The sequence below is a fragment of the Barbus barbus genome (genome assembly GCF_936440315.1).
Source record: "Barbus barbus genome assembly, chromosome: 29".
Classification (NCBI taxonomy): domain Eukaryota; kingdom Metazoa; phylum Chordata; class Actinopteri; order Cypriniformes; family Cyprinidae; genus Barbus; species Barbus barbus.
In genome coordinates, this window is record NC_136757.1 from 3,976,941 (window position 1) to 3,997,711 (window position 20,771).

Genomic DNA, 20,771 nt, shown 5'->3' on the forward strand with positions numbered 1-20,771 from the left:
TGTGTAATTACAAATAGATGACATAGTTTCAGTAGAAATGACGTTAAAGTATATTTTAGTTTTGTCAGTACATTCTGCATTTTAACCAGATTTCATGATGAAATGACATATAAAGATGTACTTATACTTAAGTCGTTAAAGCAAAATACTTACTAAATGTAAATAACATGCAATGAAGTGTCCAAAAACTTTACATTTAGTTCAAATAAGATATTATTAGTCGTATTAAAACATGAGAAATCTGAGGAAAAAGTAAGGCAAGCAGAAATTTAAACACTATCTTTGCTATCAAGAGATTTAACCCACCTTCAGTCAAAATGCATATATTTGGTGAAGTATAGTGGTAATAACTGGTTCTGTTGCTTTATAGACTTAAAGAATAGTTATTTAGAGCTAAAGGACACATTTCATGATAGATGCGGTGTCCTCTTGGCATAGCTGAAGTCTTGATGATGCACCGAAACGTGGCCTTGGATCTGGTCTAAGCTCACGGTCTCAGGCTGAACCAGAGTCTATTTCTATTGTACTGAAGATAATCATCACCTCAACCAGCGATCTACATGGTATCATTACCATTACACCACTGGGCTCTGAATGGCTTGTTTAGCCACTGTACAGCGTGGCTCAGTCTTTAACGTGCTGCAATGAATGCATCCTGGTCTGGACTCAAACGCAGCTATAAACTGAAATCTTTTAGAAGACAATGGTGTTTTAATATGAAAACACGGCTTTGAGAGTCGTTCAAGTTTCTTTCACATTTTAGTCTAAAGCGAGACACGGGTTTGTTTTCAAACTTATAGTTGATGTTCATGAGCTTAATATCACTGCAAAAATCAGTACAGCACCAGAATGATGCAACATCTAGATCAGACTATAGTGGATTTCAAAAGTGTAAAGCAGCACTAAAACTAAAGAATACCGCTAGTAATTTATTTTTCTGTTTTTAAGGAAACAAGTCCATTCACGTTGACAAATTGCATTCGGTGGAAACAAATAAAAGGCATGTTTTCATGAACAAAATATCTTAACCTTGCAAAGCCTTACATATGAAATCATGATTGAAAAAAAATATATATATATATATATATTTTTTTTTTCAATCATGATTTCATATGTAAGGCTTTGAAACACCACCCTACATTTTTTCCTCATTAAATTAAAAAGTCTGCATCATATTACAGAAGTAAATCAGATGGCTTACTTCATGCTACTTTGACTAAAACAGCATACATGAAAGACAAACGACCACAACTTCATAAAAAATATGTTCCTTTAATAATACACACTTAAAATATGAACTGCAGGTAGTAGTGTGAGGTGTCCTTACGCGAGAGCCACAGGACTGCGGCTAACAGTGACGCTGGAATTCATGTTGGACCGAAACACGACTGCATTCATAGAACTGAAAAAGCTTAAGTTAAATGAGCAGAGGGGGCGGGTAAGAGCATTTCTGTACGTACATGTAGAAATCCAGTCTGTATTCTGATAAGCCACTAACTACAAATTTAGAAAAAAAAGACACATTTGGCAACATAATCAGTGTTTCAAAGGGAGCCGGAAAGGAAACATTACCTAGATGTGGCACATAATCCAAAATTTGTTTAATGAGGTTAATGAGCTACTGGGTTCTTCTCCGTTCTTGGATGTGTCCTTTCTGTTAAAAGTGTGCCGACATGCGCAAAATTACATGAAGTTTGGGGACGAGTCAGTTTCTGGCTGCGAAGACACTCCTTCCAGAAAGAGTGCGAGAAAGCAAAGGCGGGTTGGGGAACCGGTGAGGGCCGTATTCTGTCTTTGCTGCTGAAGGAAGAGGAGGGGGCTGGGATTGGAGAAGGCGCTCATCAGAGGTGCTGCTGGAGGAAGTACAGTAGCATGATCTCGTAGTGCTCTCCGGACTCGGGACAGCGGATGCTGTGCCTCTCATTGGGGTAGAGCTACAGAGAACACAAATGAATCATGTGGTTGAGGGGGAAAAAATATGGTAACATTTTTACTTGAAGCCTTTATGTATAATGCATTATAAAGGGTATGCATTATAATTATTCATAATGTGTGTTGTAATATCTTGTAAATAATCACAACCAAATTTATAATGCATAGTGTAACAATGAATTGATACGTTTTATTCCATGGCCTGTCTGAATACTGGATTCTGATTGGCTGGCAGGTATGCAGTATAACCGTTTAATGCACAGGTAGTTCCAAGTCAGTTTAATCACCGTTCTATATTAATGCTGCTTTAATTGATGCACACTAACCAACACGCATCACTCGCTCGCACACACACACGGAGAGAGAGAGAGAGAGAGAGAGAGAGAGTTCCAATGCACACGTAAACTTCCAATGCTTCCCCGCAAATTTTTATGAATAAAATAAAAGATACTAGATCAGGATAATCAACAGCTAGCCGTGCATTAAAGGATTTTAATGCACGACGTGGAGGCAAAGAACCGCCCGACGCGAATATTCCTTGCTGGGGAATTTAATGTAGAGATCTAGTATCTATCTTTTATTTTATTAATAAAAATCGTGGGGAACCGTAGGAAGTTTGTGTGTGTGTGCAGCACAAACTCTCTCTCTCTCTCCGTGTGTGTGTGTGTGCGAGCGAGTGATGCGTGTTGGTTAGTGTGCATCAATTAAAGCAGCATTAATATAGAACGGTGATTAAACTGACTTGGAACTACCTGTGCATTAAACGGTTATACTGCATACCTGCCAGCCAATCAGAATCCAGTATTCAGACAGACCATGGAATAACCCTTACATAATGTATTAACGGTGTTTACAATTCTTTATGAGATAAGGTGCATTTCAAGGGATAATTAATTCATTATACATGAAAGCTTTAAGGAAAGTGTTACCAAAACTACGAATGTTACAAGCTTATATTTTTCATTCTTAGTTTTCAAACCTGTAGCTGATATGGCTTTCCTGCACGGATGAGTTGAGACACCAGGAAGTTGGTGTGGAAAAAGTGCACGTTTTCATCAAGGAACCCATGTAAAATAAGTAATCGGTTTGGCCTTGGAGAAAAAAAGCAAAAAAACTAGTTATCACAGAGAAAATACTAGTAATAATGCTCTGACAATGCACTCTGGAAGGAGTTATCTATTCGGTTCTGAACTTAAGAGCGTAATATACAGCCTATTCTATCATATTTAATACATTGAACATTTCTAAGGCCACCAAATTGTCAATTGTCTGAAAAACCTGTTGCACACAATCTACGACATGCCTTCTGTCATCTGATTGAGAATTTTTACTTTTCAAGCAAGTAGAAGGCCTTTAAGTATAATTCTAAAAACGTCCATCAGGTTGTGCTTCCCAAGTCTTTTTAGTAGTATAATCTTTTTATAAAGCAAATGTAAGAAGAACTTTTATATTGTTAGGAACATTTCAAGATGAACACTTACTGGACTGAAGCAACTTGGGTTTACTTGGCATCCATACATTCTTTAGAAAACTCATGTTCAATTTTGAGTATCAAATATGATCATCAGGCAGTAAGGCGCAGTAACTCACTCGTTGGGAAGTTTGTCGACGTGCAGGGCGACGGAGCCCGCCTCATATCCCTGCTGGTTATTTTCAGGCACGTCCATGTAGCGTTCGGTGTAGCCGGTATCGTATGCCATCCACACCGTCACAGGAGCTCCTGCTATGGCCACCTGGAGCACAGAATGGCTAACTTGCTTAACACATGATGAGAAGAAAACTACAGCTACTGATTTTAGAATTGAAGTTTCAAAAAAAAGTTTGTCGCTTATATGCAAAATACAGCTGTCACTTCTATTTTGGTAATTCCAAAAGCATAACAAATTTTGTTTGATTGACTGTTTTAGCAAATCAACAAAGATCTCTGGTGAGGTGCATTTAAGACGCCACCTGCTGGTTAAAGTAGGTTTTATCAACATGCATGGGCTGGGTTGAGGGATAGTTTACAAAAACTGACAAGAATTTTTAAGACGATGACACTGGGGCAGCTGTAAATCTTACCTTGAAGATGTTTGGCCTGTGAATGAGGCCCATGAGAGACAGGAATCCACCGTAAGACCAACCATGGATGGCAACTCGACTCATGTCTATGAACTTGTACTTCTCTGCTACATACTGAAGTCCCTCCACCTGATCTTCAATCTCCACCTGCCCCTGAGGTTGCGGAGGAAACAATAGCAATATAAACAGAAGAGTACCATACTGGGTTTAAAACCTTATTTATGACCCTGGACTACATAACCAGTAATAAGTGTTCATTTTTTTTAAAAACTGAGATTTACACATCATATGAAAGCGTTCCATTGATGTATGGTTTGTTAGGATCGGACAATATTTGGATGAGATACAACTATTTGAAAATCTGGAATCTGAGGGTGCAAAAAAATCTAAATATTGAGAAAACCCATTTAAAATTGTCCAAATTAAGTTCTTAGCAATGCATATTACTAATTAAAAATTAAGTTTTTATATATTTACGGTAGGAAATTTACAAAATATCTTCATGGAACATGATCTTTACTTAATATCCTAATGATTTTTGGCATGAAAGAAAAATCGATGATTTTGACTCATACAATGTATTTTTGGCTATTGCTACAAATATACTACTTAAGACCGGTTTTGTGGTCCAGGGTCACATTTAAGCCTGGCATGCTGCATTCAATGATCTTAAACTTCAACCATGTGAAATACTCAAGGCAGTCTGAATGCTTCATTTAAAAATACCAATATCAAAACCTACTTACACTGCTGTAAAAATATATTTACATTTTTTTATTGATTCCTGTGATGGCAAAGCTGAATTTTCCGCGTCACATTATCCTTCAGAAATCAGTCTAATGTGCTGACATTATGTTTAGGATTTAATTAAATTTTTAGGATTTGTTGCTAAATTTGAAGTTAAAAAAGAACAGTATTTATTTAAAATAGAATTCTTTTGTAACCTTCTAAATGCGCATACTACCACTTTTGCTCAATTTACAGCATACTTGGATAAAAGTATTAATTTCTCTAAAAAGAAAGTCACACTGCCCCCAAACTTTTGAAAAACGGCATGAAAATTGTATGTTAAATTCAGCAAGCGACCACCTAGTGTTCATCCAAAACGAACTAGCCACTACCTTACTGGTTCAAGACAAACAATAAAAAGTTCCTTTAATAATCATTTACATAATTTGTCAAATGTCATCAAATTAAGCAGTAGTCATGTGCCAATGTAATTACACAAACTGACTTTATATCACACTTAAGTGACCTTCAATAAGCAGTGATACGAATATGAGTTGGACAGAACTGGAGGCGTCTAATTCAGTCTCTGACTGAGATTTACATGTGGGATCATGTGCCAGTGTCAGAGCCGTCACTCAAGAATCATTTTAACACCTTAACATTTCACCACCGATCATTCAGACAACTTAAATTGCAGCATGATCATATTTGCGTCTATATAAAGCATTTATGCAACCTGTTTTCGAATCACACTGGAAAAACAGGTGATATAATGTGTTAAATGTGAGACTGTTTACAATGTTAGGTTCACACAGCGCTCATAACTCAACAGATCATGGGCCATGTGATGCACGCTGATCCTGTTCCAATCTGTGTGATTTCTACAGCAAATGTGGCACAGACGTGCTTCTGAAGTGGCATTTAGGTGAGTCTTTAATGTTGGTGAGAGGTGGAAGAATTGCAGAATTACAACTATGATACTAGGGCTGAGGTGGGTCAGAGCGGGTGGGTCTTTACACTTCATTTTGAGCAGGCGCACAGAGCAGCCTCAACTCAGCTGTGTAAAGACGTGCAAAAACCAATCCCAGTTTATTCTCAAATATGCCAGTCAAACGGTCTCTTACTGTCTATATGTGTTCTATTTGGTTTGCTAAGATTTGTTGCAATGTTGACCAGACTTGTCAAATGTCTGGTTACATAAAACTAGACGGTTAAGTTCTAGTTACCATTTTGTTTTTAAGGGCCCCCTCAAACTTGAGGCCTCTTTGGCATGACCCTCTTCCATCAATGACCACCACAGCATAACCCAGAGACGCCAACGTGTTCAGACGTAGATACTTCACACCCTTGTAAGAGTTATTCACTAACTGCACCTAAAAAACAAGAAAAATCAAAACATGTTAAAAGTACAAACGTGGGGAAAAAAACCCATGCAACCAGTAAGATACAAGCCAATGATGCAATCAAATGAAATGATAAATTCTGGGTGTGTAGTTAATGAATTTCTTCATGTTATATTTCCAAGGGATTCTTTGCCAGCCCAAAATTTCTTCAGCCATTTTTGTAAAAAAAGATAAAAAAAGCAGCAATTTTTGTGTTTTAATGCCATTTTGTCACCTCTGATTTGGTGTGAACAGGCCTTAATAACAAGAACTTTAATTTTAGGTGAAACTATTACCTTGGAGCACAAAACCAGTCTTGAGTCGCTGGGGTATATTTGTAGCAATAGCTAAAAATACATTGTATGGGTCAAAATTTGGGATCGATTTTTCTGTTATGCCAAAAATCATTAGGATATTAAGTAAAGATCATGTTCCATGAAGATATTTAGTAAATATACTGTAAATATATCAAAACCTCATTTTTGATTAGTAATATGCATTGCTAAGAACTTAATTTGGACAACTTTTAAACGTGATTTTCTCAGTATTTAGATTTTTTTGCACCCTCAGATTCCAGATTTTCAAATAGTTGTATCTCAGACAAATATTGTCCTGTTATCATAACAAACCATACACAGATGGAAAGCTTATTTATTCAGCTTTCAGTATATATAATACTACACAATTTCTAAAAATGGACCCTTATGACTGCTTTTGTGGTCCAGGGTCACATATAATGGGCATTTTTCAGAAATCTACAGGGACACTTTTCAGCCAAACCCACCTGTGGGCCGCCGTACACAAACAGGATTGTGGGATGTTTTTTGCCTGGCTTCAGGTTGTGAGGTTTGTACAGCATTCCATAGAGATGGAAACCGGAACTGGCAGGGAAGCTGAATATCTCAGGAGGGACATAATCAGCCGGGCAACCTGCACAGCACAAGCAAACATGTTATTAGCAGAGCATCTGTTGTTTCCCATTGCTGTGTAACATCACCCTGAGCTCACGGCCCTGCTCGCACCTGTAGCCTCCATCATGCTCGCCCAGAACTCCGGCTCTTTGTGGAGCGGGTCACTGTCAGAACCCATCAGTTTGTAGACGTGAACACACGGAGGCGTGCTCACGTTACTGTAGTGGCTAATGAACATGTCAAAGTTCTGCAATGAAACAGGAGAAACAGATTCAAATCATATCAATGCTGACAGCAAAGAGTGACGACTGCCAAGGCCTGTCATGAAACACCACTTGGTTTGCGAGATGTCGTAATAAAGTAAAGTTTATTCAGACATTTCGCCCTTGAACATTAAACTGAAAGCTCCTGCATTTGTTCACACAGTTCTTGGAGTATACACTACTTGTCAAACATTTGGAATAATTAGGACTTTTAATGCTTTTGAAGGAAGTCTTTTATGCTCACCAAGGCTGCATTAATTTGATGAAAAACACAGTAGAAAACAGTAATACTGTAACATATTTATTCCTGTAATGGCAAAGCTGAATCCTTCAGAAATCAATCTAATATGCTGATTTCATGCTTGAGAATAATATCTTTGTATTATTAATGTTGAAACAGTTTTTGCTGTTTAATAATTTTGTGTGTGTGTGTGTGGGGGGTGTGTTGTACCATAAAGTTTCGGCTAAAAAAATTAATAAATCCATTAAATTGATCGCAAATGACAGTGATGGCTGCTGAAAATGTAACTTTAGCACAGGAAGTTACATTTTGAAATAATGCAATTTAATTACAATTTAAATAGTAATATTTCAAAATCAACTAAATGCAGCCTTGATCAGCACAAGAGAATTGTTACAAAAATAAAAATTACTCCAAACTTTTGATTGTTAGTATAAATGCCACAAAGGCACAGCCCACTGTAGGACTGTAACATTTACATTTAGTTATTTAGCAGACGCTTTTATCCAAAGCGACTTACACAGAACTAAATGTTTGTTGATTTTGATTGCTTCCATTGTCCTCATTTGTATGTCTTTCAATAACCACATTTATTATTAATCAATAATAGCGTTATTAATAAATTAATTATTTAAAGTGTCTATGTTTATGCAATTCAGAAAAAAAACTAAATTATTTTAATTATTTTTTTTAATGTTATATTACCAGGGGATTCTGGGCCAGCCAAAAATTAGCATCAGACTAAAATTATTCATTGATTTAGTGTGAACAGGCCTTAACAGTCTCTCTCTCTCTCTATCTTGCTCTCACACACACACACACACACACACCTGGCTAACAGAGCAGCTATGAGAGAAACCCGGCTTAGTAAGTCTGACAATTTCTCCAGGAGATTCGTAGCTCACAACATACAGATGGTGCTCGAGTGGAGTATCTTTTGTGCCCTGGAAATACACCAGTTTGGTTTCTTCATTGACCCAGATCTGCAAAAGAAGATGAAAGCAAAGTGTTACCAACCATATGGGAATTTATGAGAGACATTTGTATTTTCATTTTATCGAATAAAACCTTTGAGCCGTGTCTGGCCAAGACTTCCCACTCTCCATTCGTTAAAGCCACCTCCTCCTCTATCTGGCATTTGAAGTCATCTAAATAAAACATAGTCATTAATATTACAAGGCTCCATGTTTAAAAACATTAAAACATTTTGTCATATGAAGTTGTTATGAATGTGTTTTGGCTCAATCTGTTCGAGCTCAAGCGTCTGACCTTCTGCTGGACTGTATTCTCTGGACCACTGCTGGCAGCCCGGCTGAAAGAGACTGGTTATTCTGTACAAATGGCAGAAGCCCGTTTGTGATTCGTTCACCCACAGGAAGGAGATCTTGTCATTAGTTGTTTGAATGAAGGGATAGAAGATATCATGGACCTGTTGGGAATAAGACAAGAAATACATTTAAAAGAGTCAAAATGTCCCAAAACATATTGATCTTATGTAGCCCCGCCCCTTTTTAGTGTTGCGTTTGTTGTCTTCTGGTTGTATTTCCACAGTGATATCACAAATTTATGAATGAACCGCTCGTTTTAAAATCTTACTGGTTTAATGACATTAGTTAAGACGTGCTTTAAACATTACAATGCTCACGATAACTTTCATTAACTCTACGATACATAAATCCACTGTATCGGCTAAATTACTCTTAGACAGCGATGCCATAGAAACACACAGAGCTACCGCACAAACAGAAGTTCAAAGACAATATTCTTAAGATGGTGACGCGCTCGTTTCGCTCCAGAATAAAAGTATTGATTTATTTCAAAATTTAAAAGGTAATGTAACAACTAAAGATATCATAAAACATGAAGTATAATTGAAGACATTCTTTCCCGTCTCTATTAGCGGTATGGTTTTAATATCTTTCATACGTGTGCGAAATCTGCTGGTAGCTCTGCGGATCATCTTTTTGCTTTGGTCAGTGACCGTTATTAACTTTGCTCTGTTGTCGTCGCACTCACATTGATCCATATGTCGGTGACCTCCTCGTAGATGATGAAGGGCTGGACTCCCTCAGGCATGGCTTCCACATGCTCCTCCCACTGCGGATCATCCACGCTCACAGGTATGAAGAGCGCAGGCGGTAACAGCACTAACTGCAGCTTCTGTTGACTGCGGTCTAGCAACACCGCCCAAGCACTGGGAAGAGACAAATTTGAGCATGGAACATTAAGATACATTTTCAATTTATTTAGATTTTTATATTCTCCTTTTTCATTTAAAGTTTTAGTAATTTTGTTGTCTTGCCATTTTTTATTTTTAAATAAGATTACAAAGCTTTTATTAATTTTAATTTCAGTTTTAGTTATTTTAGTACATCAGTTAAAAAGAGAATTTTTGCCTTTGCAACTAGCTGAAATAAAATATGATTTTAAACTTATATATTATATACATATATAAATGCGCGCATTTACATGGTTTAGCACTTTTTAACGCCATGCCAGCATCAAGGCTATTTTCATGGCGATCTCAGAATAAATTACACAAGGTATACAATTAACAAAAAGTTATACAAGACGTTTCAAATCTACACTAGACAAAAATTCAAAAATACATTCAGGTGATACATTTTTAAATAAATCAGTTAAACACCCCTGAATAAAACCATTGTCTGTTTACATAAAAAACATTACAATCTAATAAAATGCGTCACAGTCATTTTTGTTTCACTTTTACACAGTGTTTGAACATAAATGATACTAAATAATAATAATAATAAATGTGTGTACACAACCACCCTACAATGATAAAAATCCACCCAGTGCTTTTTTTTTTTTAAATCCCCAAAAATAAGTGCTTTCTCAGATCAAGATGTTCACAGATTCTTGGCAGTGTGATGTCACACAGGCCCAGGCTCCTCCCACGATTGTTAATTGACACTGGCGTTTTATCACAGACCTGCCCTGAGTGAGCTGTAAACAGTCCGCCATTGTTTCACCGCCGGAGCAGATGTAGACAAGAATGTCTCTTAAGCGATTGAGGTGTTTTGTTGTAGGATGTAATAATGAACATAGCAGTCGTCTTTTACTCCTGACATCAGAGCCACAGAAGACGCAGATGATTAACGTTACTTTTGTTTTTGACGGGAATGTGCCCCTGATCTACCTAAATGCGTCTATGTTCGTGTGAATCATTAGTGATCCAGCTTCACCTACAGAAGAAGTGAATATAAGGTTCTTTTATGAATCTTTGCAAATCGCCTTTCCTAATAACGTGCTAGTTAGCAAGTTTCACGATGAATACGGCTAAAGTGCCCCTATAATGTTTTTTTGACATGAAAATGAGAACAATCGGACCAAATTTTAACAGCAGATTAGCGTCGCGAAAAGAAGGGGTTTGGAAAAATTAATCGTTGAGTGAACCGTTTGGGAGTCGTTGAGCAAATAAAGTAAAAATAAATGCATATTATAAAACAGCGAAAGTGCTTTTTGACCCTGCATGCATGTCAACCTGTTGTTGGGGACTCCCAAAACCAAAATATGAACCTTTCATTACCCATTATAGGGGCATTTTAACAGTCTCTCAGAGAATGGCTCATCACAACACGGAAGAAAGGGGCGGGGTGAGCAGAGCTCATTAGCATTTAAAGGGACATGCACCGAAACGGCTCGCTGTGAGCAAGGGTGTTGTTTTACACTACCATTGAGAAATTTTAACCAAAGTATGTTATAGACTTTTCATGAAGACCCTAAAGAATCATACCAACTTGTGGAAAATGGGCATCTGATGTCCCCTTTAAGCTAAGGCTATAATATGGATTTTATTTATTTTTTGAGGAGCTTGGCAGCTCCTGATCACCGAACACTCATGTTGTATGGAAACAGAACTCTTTTTTTTCTGTTGCACAGTATTCCTTTTATATGAACACAGAAAGATAACACAGGAAAGACCTGAGAGTGAATTTCTTAAAAGCAAGTACTTGTGACTTACAATTTACCATCTTTTGTCCATCCAGCTCTTGCAATGTACTCAACCCCAGGAAAGAGAGTGGTGAATGGGAGAACAAGCTCTTTGTTTTGTGTGCTAATAATCTATAACAAGATAAGAGATCATTATAAAGCCTTTCAACTAGGCATAAATGAAAGAAAAAGTGAGCCCGGGCACAGGCACCTACCTTGCCGTGTTGGTCGGTCCGAATCTCTGCAAGTTTCAGGCTAATTTGAGGGTTCTTACTTCCTACAAGCATCGAGAGGGGATTATTAGCATAACAATTAGCACAACTACATTGACAAAATATTGCTAATATACAAAATTATGCAAAGAATGTAATGTAATTATGCTGTAATCTTAAGAATACACTTATGAATTGTGTTTCCACATGTATTTATACCATAATTTCTGGCTTCAGTTACACTTAATGATTCTGCTAATGCCTAAGTACTACTGAGGACGTTGAGGGGAGATGGACATTATGAGGAGGTCAACAGCCTCTTTGTTTGATTCAGTTAGATTGATTCAACCTAATAACTTATTAGCCATCCATGAGACATTTGTTCACAAAACAATACACAGGTTCCACCAGGGATGTACTGGCCATTGGGAGCACCGGGACATTCCTGGTGGGCCGATCACCAACGCGAGGGACACCTCCCCCGCATTAGGTGGTGTTTTTAAATTAGAGCACATGGGAAACTGCAAAAAAGTAAATACTCCAAAAGTGTGAAGTGGCCGTGCAAAAGCAGAGCGGGATCAGTTACCCACACAGCGCTGATGAAGGTAAGCTGCGCATCTGTCACAATGTAAGGTGATAAACAGCACAAGTCTCTGATCCATTCAGATATGACACAGAATTGTTTTATACGGTCATGTGATACGAGAACAGTAAAGGTTCTGTAGTGATGCTAGCAACAATGTATACACTGCATGACGAGGTCAATTGGAAAACGCCAGTACTTGTCAATTCAGCACCATAGTAATTTTATTTGTTTATATTGTGGAAACTTAATTTCCTGTAAAATGAAGTAAAATGTTAATTCAGTAATATCAGTGTCTTATATAAATTAGGTGTTTACGGATTAAAAATATTAAAGCTCTTAAAGGCATAGTTCACCCAAAAATGAAAATTGTCATCATTTACTCAACATCATGTCATTCCAAACCTGTATACATTTCTTTCTTTTGTGGAACATAAAAAGATAATTTGAGAAATTCAAGAAATTGTTGTCCATACAGAAGAAATCAAATTGGTCTGGCAACATTCTACAAAATATATTTGCTGCACAGAAGTCATACAGGTTTGGAACGACATGAGGGTGAGGAAATGATGACAGAACGCATTAACAATAAACTTTCTGCATTCTAGCTCAAAATCAATGCTTTACCATCAAGTACATTTCTGTGTGACAAAAATACATTACTAAGTTTGCTGCATTTGACGTGAATTCAGTAATATTTATCATTATTTGCTTGTCCTGTTTTATTTATTCATTTATTTACTCCAGTTGAAGGCCCTATAACCTAGCAAAACATTCACGGGGGAACTCGAGGGCTGGATTTGTCCAGGGCCAAATTTTAACCCCAGTCCAGCCCTGGCTTCCACTGTATATAGTTTTGTTTAACCGGCGTGGCCAGAACTACTGGCTTTTGCACAAGGCAGTCTCATCACATCCAGTTCAGATGGCAAACTCACGATTGCGCTAAAACAGTCCAGAAACACTATCTATATTACAGTGTGGTGATTCATTTGCATATGTTTGTGCTGTTTTAACAGTGTGTGTTTGTGATTACCGGTGCGAGGATATCTGTACACATCTGCCTTCCGCTCCTCCAAAGCTGGCGAGGGCACATGAATAATCTCTACTTCTGACTCGTCAACCTCTTCATACAGCAGCTGGAGCGTTTTGCCTCCATCTGCGTCTGCAAGCAAACAAGAACAGGATAATAAGGGTTATGCAGCAGGTGGCTGATGCATTTTGTGTATAAAAACGCATATGTACAAAAAAATGCCAGTGGGGGCCTTCAAGTCAAAAAGACTGACAACTACTGCTTTAGGTGTCCCACAAACCTTCAGGAGCTGCTGGAGACCACCAGTATCCTGTGAAGCGATCAAACTCCTCCTGGATCACAAAGGTTGCGACACCAGCAGACTTCGGGTCTTCCTTGACGTTATTCAATCCTGTCCAAGGGTAGTAGTAATATCAGATTTCAGAAAAGTCTATTCACTGTAACTGATGTGTTTTCTATCTGCATCAATGCTCAAAGAGGGGGACATTTTTCAGCGTATTGTCTTTGTGTTGCACCTGCTGCACACTGCTGATTTTCAGACCATAACTTTGATTTAACACTCAGTTCCAAAGACATTGAAGGGACATTTGCAAAAAATGAAAGTTTGCTGTTAACTGACTCTCAGGCCATCAAAGATGTAGGTGACATTTTTCTTCAGTAGAACAGTAAAGGCGATTTTTAGCTGAATCCGTGGTCCTCGCTGATAATAATGATGTAAATCATGTCCAGTTTCTTGCACAGTCTGATTGTTTTACTTCATAAGACCTCAACATATCATCAAGAGTAACGGGTATTAATGTTGTGTTGTCTGTAAATGTTTTTTTGACTCTCAAAGTGCCGGTTTCCGCTGACTTGCATTTTATGAATCCAGCAATGAGCACGGTTTCAGCTAAAAATCTTCTTTACAGTCGTACTGAAGAAAAAACGTCACCTATATCTGGGATTGTCTGAGGGTGGGTATATTAACAAAGTTTTCATTTTTGGGTGAACTAACATTTAAGTTGAAAATAACCCAGAATATATCCTTAATAGTCAACACTATAACTGTTTCTGTATACTATACTATATATACTATAACTGCATTCTGTATACTAACAGATCAACAAACCTTTATGACAGAAAGTAAGTCTTCGCTCCTCTCCAGTTTCGATATTCGCCATCCACAGGTCGTTATTATTTATGAAGGCAATGAAACTGGGATCACCAGGCGAGATCTTGGGGTCCATGCGAATCCCTGAGCACTGAGTCTTAATTTCCACAGGCTTCAATGGGGCAGCCTGCTAAACATCACATGACTTTCAGGCATGGGGACACACAGCTTTCCCAGAATTATCAAACAGAGCGCAGCAGAAAAAAACAGCTAGACTCACAATGAAGCCATTATTGCCGCCATCACGGCAATAGAAAAGGCTGTTGCTTGCTTGGAAGAGGAAAAGGCCGCTTTGTGCGTGATAGTCGTAGGACGTGATGCCGAAGACCCCCAGACGCTTCCTTTCACGGAGAAGCTCCTCCTCACGGGAATATACGCCATGATGCGGAGTCGCCTATAGGATGGACACAAATTAATATAATTAATGTTATAATCCCTCATATCTGTGTTTTACATGTAACAAAAAAACATGAAAAAATACCTGAAAGTGATCTAACATCTGCTTCCATGATAACACCAGAAGGGCTTCTTTCCGTATTTTCTTTGGGATTTCAGAGTATAATAATGAGTTTTCTCTGCTCCCATAGGGCATTCCTATTGGAGTATGAGAAAAACGACAGAAATTAAAGAAACCTACAAATGATAGAAACTTGGTACCATTTGAACAGAAACACAGAAAAACCTGGCTCATACAAATCACTTGATTTTATAATAAAGGTTAAAAGTTCTCACTAAAAAATACTGAATTCTTGAAATTTGTTCACCATAATCTTATTATTATTATTGTAAGATACACTACCAAATAATAGTTTGGGATAAGTAAGTTTCTTTAAAAACAACAACAAAAAATACAGTAAAATTTAAATGTTACAAAATGCATATTTAAAAAAAATATGGTTCTTTTGAACTTTATATTGAAAGATCCTGATAAAATGCATCATTTTCCACAAAAATATCAAGCAGCGCAATGTTTCTAAATCAGCATATCAGAGTGAAAAAAAGGATCTAAAGGATCACGTAACAGATCATTTATAACTCACAGAAATAAATTAGACTTTTAAAATATATTAAATTAAAACTGAAAACAGTTGTTTTAAATGGCAATATTTCAGATTGAGAAGATGCCTATTTTACTGTATTTTTGATCAAATAATGCAGCTTTGGCGAGTACAACTCTTAAATACATTTAAAAAAAATCGTACAGACTCGGTAGTGTGTATGGTCATGCGGTACGACCAGAAAGTCATGTGGTCCAACCAACATGCAGAAACGTGAGTGGGACAAAAAAACAAACTGGAAATGATACCATAAATACTCCCTCTGCACACCCTCATGTCTAAGTCAATACTAGGGCTGGGGTAAAAATTTGATACAGCATAGACTGCGTCATTTCATCAGATTTGTAAGTAAATCATTTATAAATCTACACAAACACAGGAGAATACATCGCGATTTCAAAATAAAAGCTCAAACCCTCTGAGTTTACACGGATAGATGTCCACATATTCATTTAATTGCAGCAGCTAGCATTTCTGTCCTAAAGAAATGGCCAAATATTAAAGATTAAGTGGACATTTGAATTAAAGGGCGTTTGGTCAATATTAAACAAGGATTAGATCGTGCAGTAATGTGTAAAAACAATCGTTAGGTCGTCTATTGTTTATGTATTTTTTACAGTTTTGTTCAATAAACCCATATGATTTCTTGATTTATTATTGCATCACTGCTATTATTTATATATGTATATATATATTAAGTAATTTTAAAGGCTATTGTTCACTTACATCTATTTTTATCACCACAAAACAATTCATTTTAATGGAAATTTTATTTCCAAATTCAGTTTTTTCCATTTTCATTCCCATTTTTGTTTTAATGGTTAAATTCAATTAATCAAAAAGCCTAATTAATTGAGTTTTACAGTTTTATCTTTACCGAATTACATTTTCCATTATTTTCTGGATTTAATGGTTCCATTAAACTGTAATAATCAAAAGCATCTCCAATTAATTGATCTTATATATAAAAAAAAAAAAAAAAAAAAAAAAAATGTATTCCTTTTTTTCCAGAAATACTGCACATTTACATTTTCTCCCAACTAAATTCTGGTAAATAATATTTCTGGTAAATACTCCTTTAAAAAGTGTTTTTTAATTATCATTTTATTATTAGTAGACTAGAACACGTAGATATGTTGTCTTTCTTACACTATAATACTGAACTGTGATTTCAGTGATTTGGACACTTGCTTCTTGCACTCTATGCTGCACTTTACTTTTGCTTTAAAAAAAAAAGAATTTCATAGAAATTTGGATTTCATTTGGTTTAATAAAATATAGTTTAATAAAATATTCTTAAGTAAAATTGTTGATTTTGTTTTGCAGGAAATTAATCGTTTAGATTAATCGATAAATTAGTCGATAAATTAATCGAAATAAAAATAGTCGTTAGTGGCAGCCCTAGTTCATATTGAAGGGAAAATGGTACCAAGGTAGTAGAGCCGGTGCGAGTGAGGGCCAGACTCATCATGCTTCTGAACGAACTGGAAGTCATGGGGCGCCTTGTTTATGATCATTCCAGAGTACTTCCGGCTGCCGTGAATGATGTCACGCAAGCCATCCCATGAGTGCTTCTCCACAAAAAACTGAGAAGGGATGTCATCCATTTCCACAACCTCCGTGCTGTCTGAGATGTCATCTACTGCGGTCATTCTGACAGCTGCAAAACTGAACACAGGAGCGATTCATCAGCCTAACATTCGAGAGCCGTTTGATTTATAACAAATGGATAAATATCAGGAAAGCGTTACTGTACCTTTTCCAACTACCTTCAGTTTCGTCTTCAAGTTTCACCCTTTTTCCTCTATACATTAACCAGCACACAGCCCTCAACAACTTCTGGCAACCTGCAGGAAAAAGAAGAAAAATGTCAAAACATGCATTTATCCCATGATTTACTCGACTGTTACAATAACGTAATGTCTTTAAATGATCTTCGTTGGGGGTGTTTCTCAGGAAAAAAACCCTGATAATCTAACCGCATATCGTAATATTAATTAAAACTCACAGCACAATACAAGCTATTTTTGCAGTCGATTTTCAAAAAACAAACAAATAATTGGGTAGATTACTTACAAACTGTGGTTTGTTAGCGATTTCAAGACAACAATTGTAATTAGTAACAATTTCACATTTTAAATGATATAATTAGACTATTTTTGATTCACCCTGTTTTGAAAAGGATAATCTTGTACCATATTAAACCAAATATACAAAGTGCATTAAACATTTCGGCAGGATTTCCCAGAGTTTGTAGGTTGATAATAGCTAATAATTAAAGTCAAATTAAATTAAATAATTTTTTAATAAAAACAAATCAAAATAAAACAGTTCAACAAAAAAATAAAATGGTCAGACTATGAATTGATATCATAGAACTGCAAACATATGAATGTGTTGTTGAACTACTGATTTATAATCAGTTTTTGGGGGGAATTCCTGTATTACGTGTAAATATGAAATTACAATACGTGAAATTTAATGTGTTTGAAGGACAAAACCCTGACTAACTGCCTGATAATTCAAATAATTAAAATGTGCGTGATTAGATTAGATATGCAATGTTGAGAAAACACCCTTTAAAAGTGAAATGCTAACCGCAATACCCTAACAAAAAACTGTTATCTGTAAACAAACTTGAATTTCTTTCCAAAAAAAAAAAAAATTCCAAACATACACATGCAGTAGACATTTTTATAATTCACCTAAATGATAAATGAAGATTAAGAAAATCAAATGAGAAAATATTTACTGCCACGATATGAATAACGATCATAATTACGATGATAATTGATCCGATTGACCATTTTAAATACATAAAACCAGTTACTACCCAGTCCTGCATGCAGTAAACTGCAGAAATGAGTGCAATGCGGTCAGTATGTGCTTTCCAGCAGGAGGGCCTCTGAGGTTTCAGAACTAAGATGAAGCATTAGCATGAGAAATGTTATTAATCTCAGCTCTGTGTGGAGTTGGTCTGAGTGACGTTACGGAGGAGGAAGTAGGATAGATGCTAATATTCCAAAAAGGTGATGATGATGATGGTATTATTACAGCTGGTGTCTAAATATGGCTTACCTTCCCTTAACAATTGATGATGTGGTAAGCTGTGCAAAGAGGTTGTGAAAGATATATCCATAAAAAACTATACTGGACCCACAAACTGCGAGCTAGTGTTGTTGCTCATTTCACATGATAATAGATTAGATTAAAGACACAGCCTGTATAACTGTAAGGGCCAAAGAGAGGGTGGAAACTGACAAGAAAAACTACATTTAAAAAACAAAAAGTGGAAAAATTGCTACATACATTATGGCCCCTTTAACAATACAATATTTCACGTTTGAGGGTTTCAGCAGTCAAAAAAACGTCCGGGAACCCCTGCTGTAGTTCATTTTTCAATACAATGGTATTTGATTTGGCCATCAAATGTGACCCTGGACCACAAAACCAGTCTTGAGTCACTGGGGTATATTTGGAGCAATAGCCAACAATACATTGTATGGGTCAAAATTATCCTTTTTTTTATGCCAAAAATCATGAAGATATAAAGCTAAGATCATGTTCCATGAAGATATTTTGTAAAGTTCCTACCATAAATATATAAATTTACATATAGCTATTAAACAGATGATTTTATCCAAATGAGGACAATAGAGGCAATCAAAATCAACAAAAGAGCAATGATATGCAAGTGCTATAACAAGCCTCATTTAGTTGACGCAGTACACATAGCAAGGATTTTTATTATATAATAAATAAAAAGAAAACAGAATAGAAAAAGAATAGAGCAAGCTAGGGTTAGAAGCCTTTTTTTGCTTTTGTTAATTGTATAATAAATAAAACAGATTGATTACAAAAAGATTATAAAAGTTAGTATAGAATTAGCGTAGAGTGCGCTAGAGTTAGAGGGTCAAATAAAGATGCGTTTTAATCGGTACTTGAAGATGACGAAGGACTCAGCTGATCAGGGAACATTTCATTTAAAAGTCTGTGAAAGTGAGTTTTATGCAAGCCAGTGCAAATTGATAGACAGAGGTGTGACGTGCGTTCGTTTTGGCTCATTAAAGATTAATCTTGATGCCACGTTCTGGATTAATTGTAAAGGCTTGATAGAATTGGCTGGAAAACCTGCCAAGAGAGCATTAAAATAGTCAAGTCTGGACAGAACAAGAGTATTGATTAGTAATATGCATTGCAAAGAACTTAATTAAGACAACATTAAAGGCATTTTTTTTTTTTGCACCCTCAGATTCCAGATTTTCAAACAGTTACAGACAAATATTGTCTGATCCTAACAAACCATACATCAATGGAAAGCTTATTTATTCAGCTTTCAAATAATGTGTAAATCTCAATAAAAAAAAAAAACTGACCCTTATGAAGACTGCGTTTGTGGTCCAGGGTCACAAATGTTTTCTATTTGATAGCAAAAGGCCATAATAGCCATAAATATCGCACGCCCTTAATAAAGACACTCAACAGCTCCACAAACAGCCGTCACTACCGGCTAATACATATTTCCTGAGAAATGACGCGTTTTAAACAGATCTTTATGTGATTGGTGTGCGTTATCATCTTGTGTTTTGTATAACTGGAGTGTGATGATGAAGGAATGACATGTTTGACCGGTTATTTGTGTTTTGTCAGTGCTAACAGTTAGCCGAGATGCTAACGTTACTGAACCTGGACGAAGGGAAGTCAATGGCAACATTTCACTCATTAGTTATATTTATATTATTATTGCTTAAGAATCATGTCTTCTACATAGCAGATCTCATGTAGGTTGAGCGGTTTCTAACACTAGTAGTATTATTGATATTAATAATAATATCAGGTGATATGATCACGCTAGCACATTATCTCTCGGCGTTCTCCAGCTTAATCAGCCGAGCTTTATATTGTCAAACACTGAAGCGCCTTCCTCAGCTCGTCGTCGCATTATTACAGATGATAAGGAGTATGTGCGGATGATTTCGTGTCTGCTCGGCCTCTGTTGACGGGCCGCTCACAGCAAACCGCATTGTTATTAACATTATCATTTCAATTCATGACCGCGCGACATCGTACTTACAGGTAGACCCTCAAAGAAAACTCTCATCTGTGACCTGTCGATTTCTTAAACGTATTTGCAGGTAAAAACACAGTCCATAAGCATGAGAACAGCACAAAGCGACAGTCATGAGTGCTGAGGAAAACCAACCGAACATCATCAGCCACACCGGAAGCGCCGACGGACTCCTACTTCCGCTTTCACTCCAGATG

The 20,771-nt window shown here is 36.7% G+C and overlaps 1 protein-coding gene across 4 annotated transcripts; it reads right to left on the bottom strand.

The window, feature by feature from the left end:
- Positions 1-1,253: 1,253 nt before the first annotated feature.
- Positions 1,254-20,735, bottom strand: LOC306849835 (dipeptidyl peptidase 9). Of its 4 annotated transcripts, none has more exons than XM_079385178.1 (21): positions 20,581-20,735; positions 17,276-17,353; positions 16,936-17,174; positions 14,930-15,042; positions 14,669-14,842; positions 14,407-14,578; positions 13,579-13,689; positions 13,302-13,430; positions 11,689-11,750; positions 11,505-11,605; positions 9,536-9,713; positions 8,789-8,948; positions 8,588-8,667; positions 8,350-8,502; positions 7,127-7,262; positions 6,889-7,034; positions 5,949-6,095; positions 3,994-4,146; positions 3,523-3,665; positions 2,912-3,023; positions 1,254-1,934 (listed from the first exon to the last, which is right to left on the bottom strand). In XM_079385178.1, exons 3-21 carry the CDS (start codon positions 17,156-17,158, stop codon positions 1,842-1,844), a joined length of 2,586 nt encoding a protein of 861 aa, XP_079241304.1. In that variant the 5' UTR covers positions 17,159-17,174; positions 17,276-17,353; positions 20,581-20,735; the 3' UTR covers positions 1,254-1,841. The 4 variants fall into 4 exon arrangements, with proteins under 4 accessions (XP_079241304.1, XP_079241302.1, XP_079241305.1 ...); XM_079385176.1 differs by having other exon boundaries at positions 17,263-17,353; XM_079385179.1 differs by having other exon boundaries at positions 1,255-1,934; positions 14,407-14,575; positions 20,581-20,724.
- Positions 20,736-20,771: the final 36 nt, after the last annotated feature.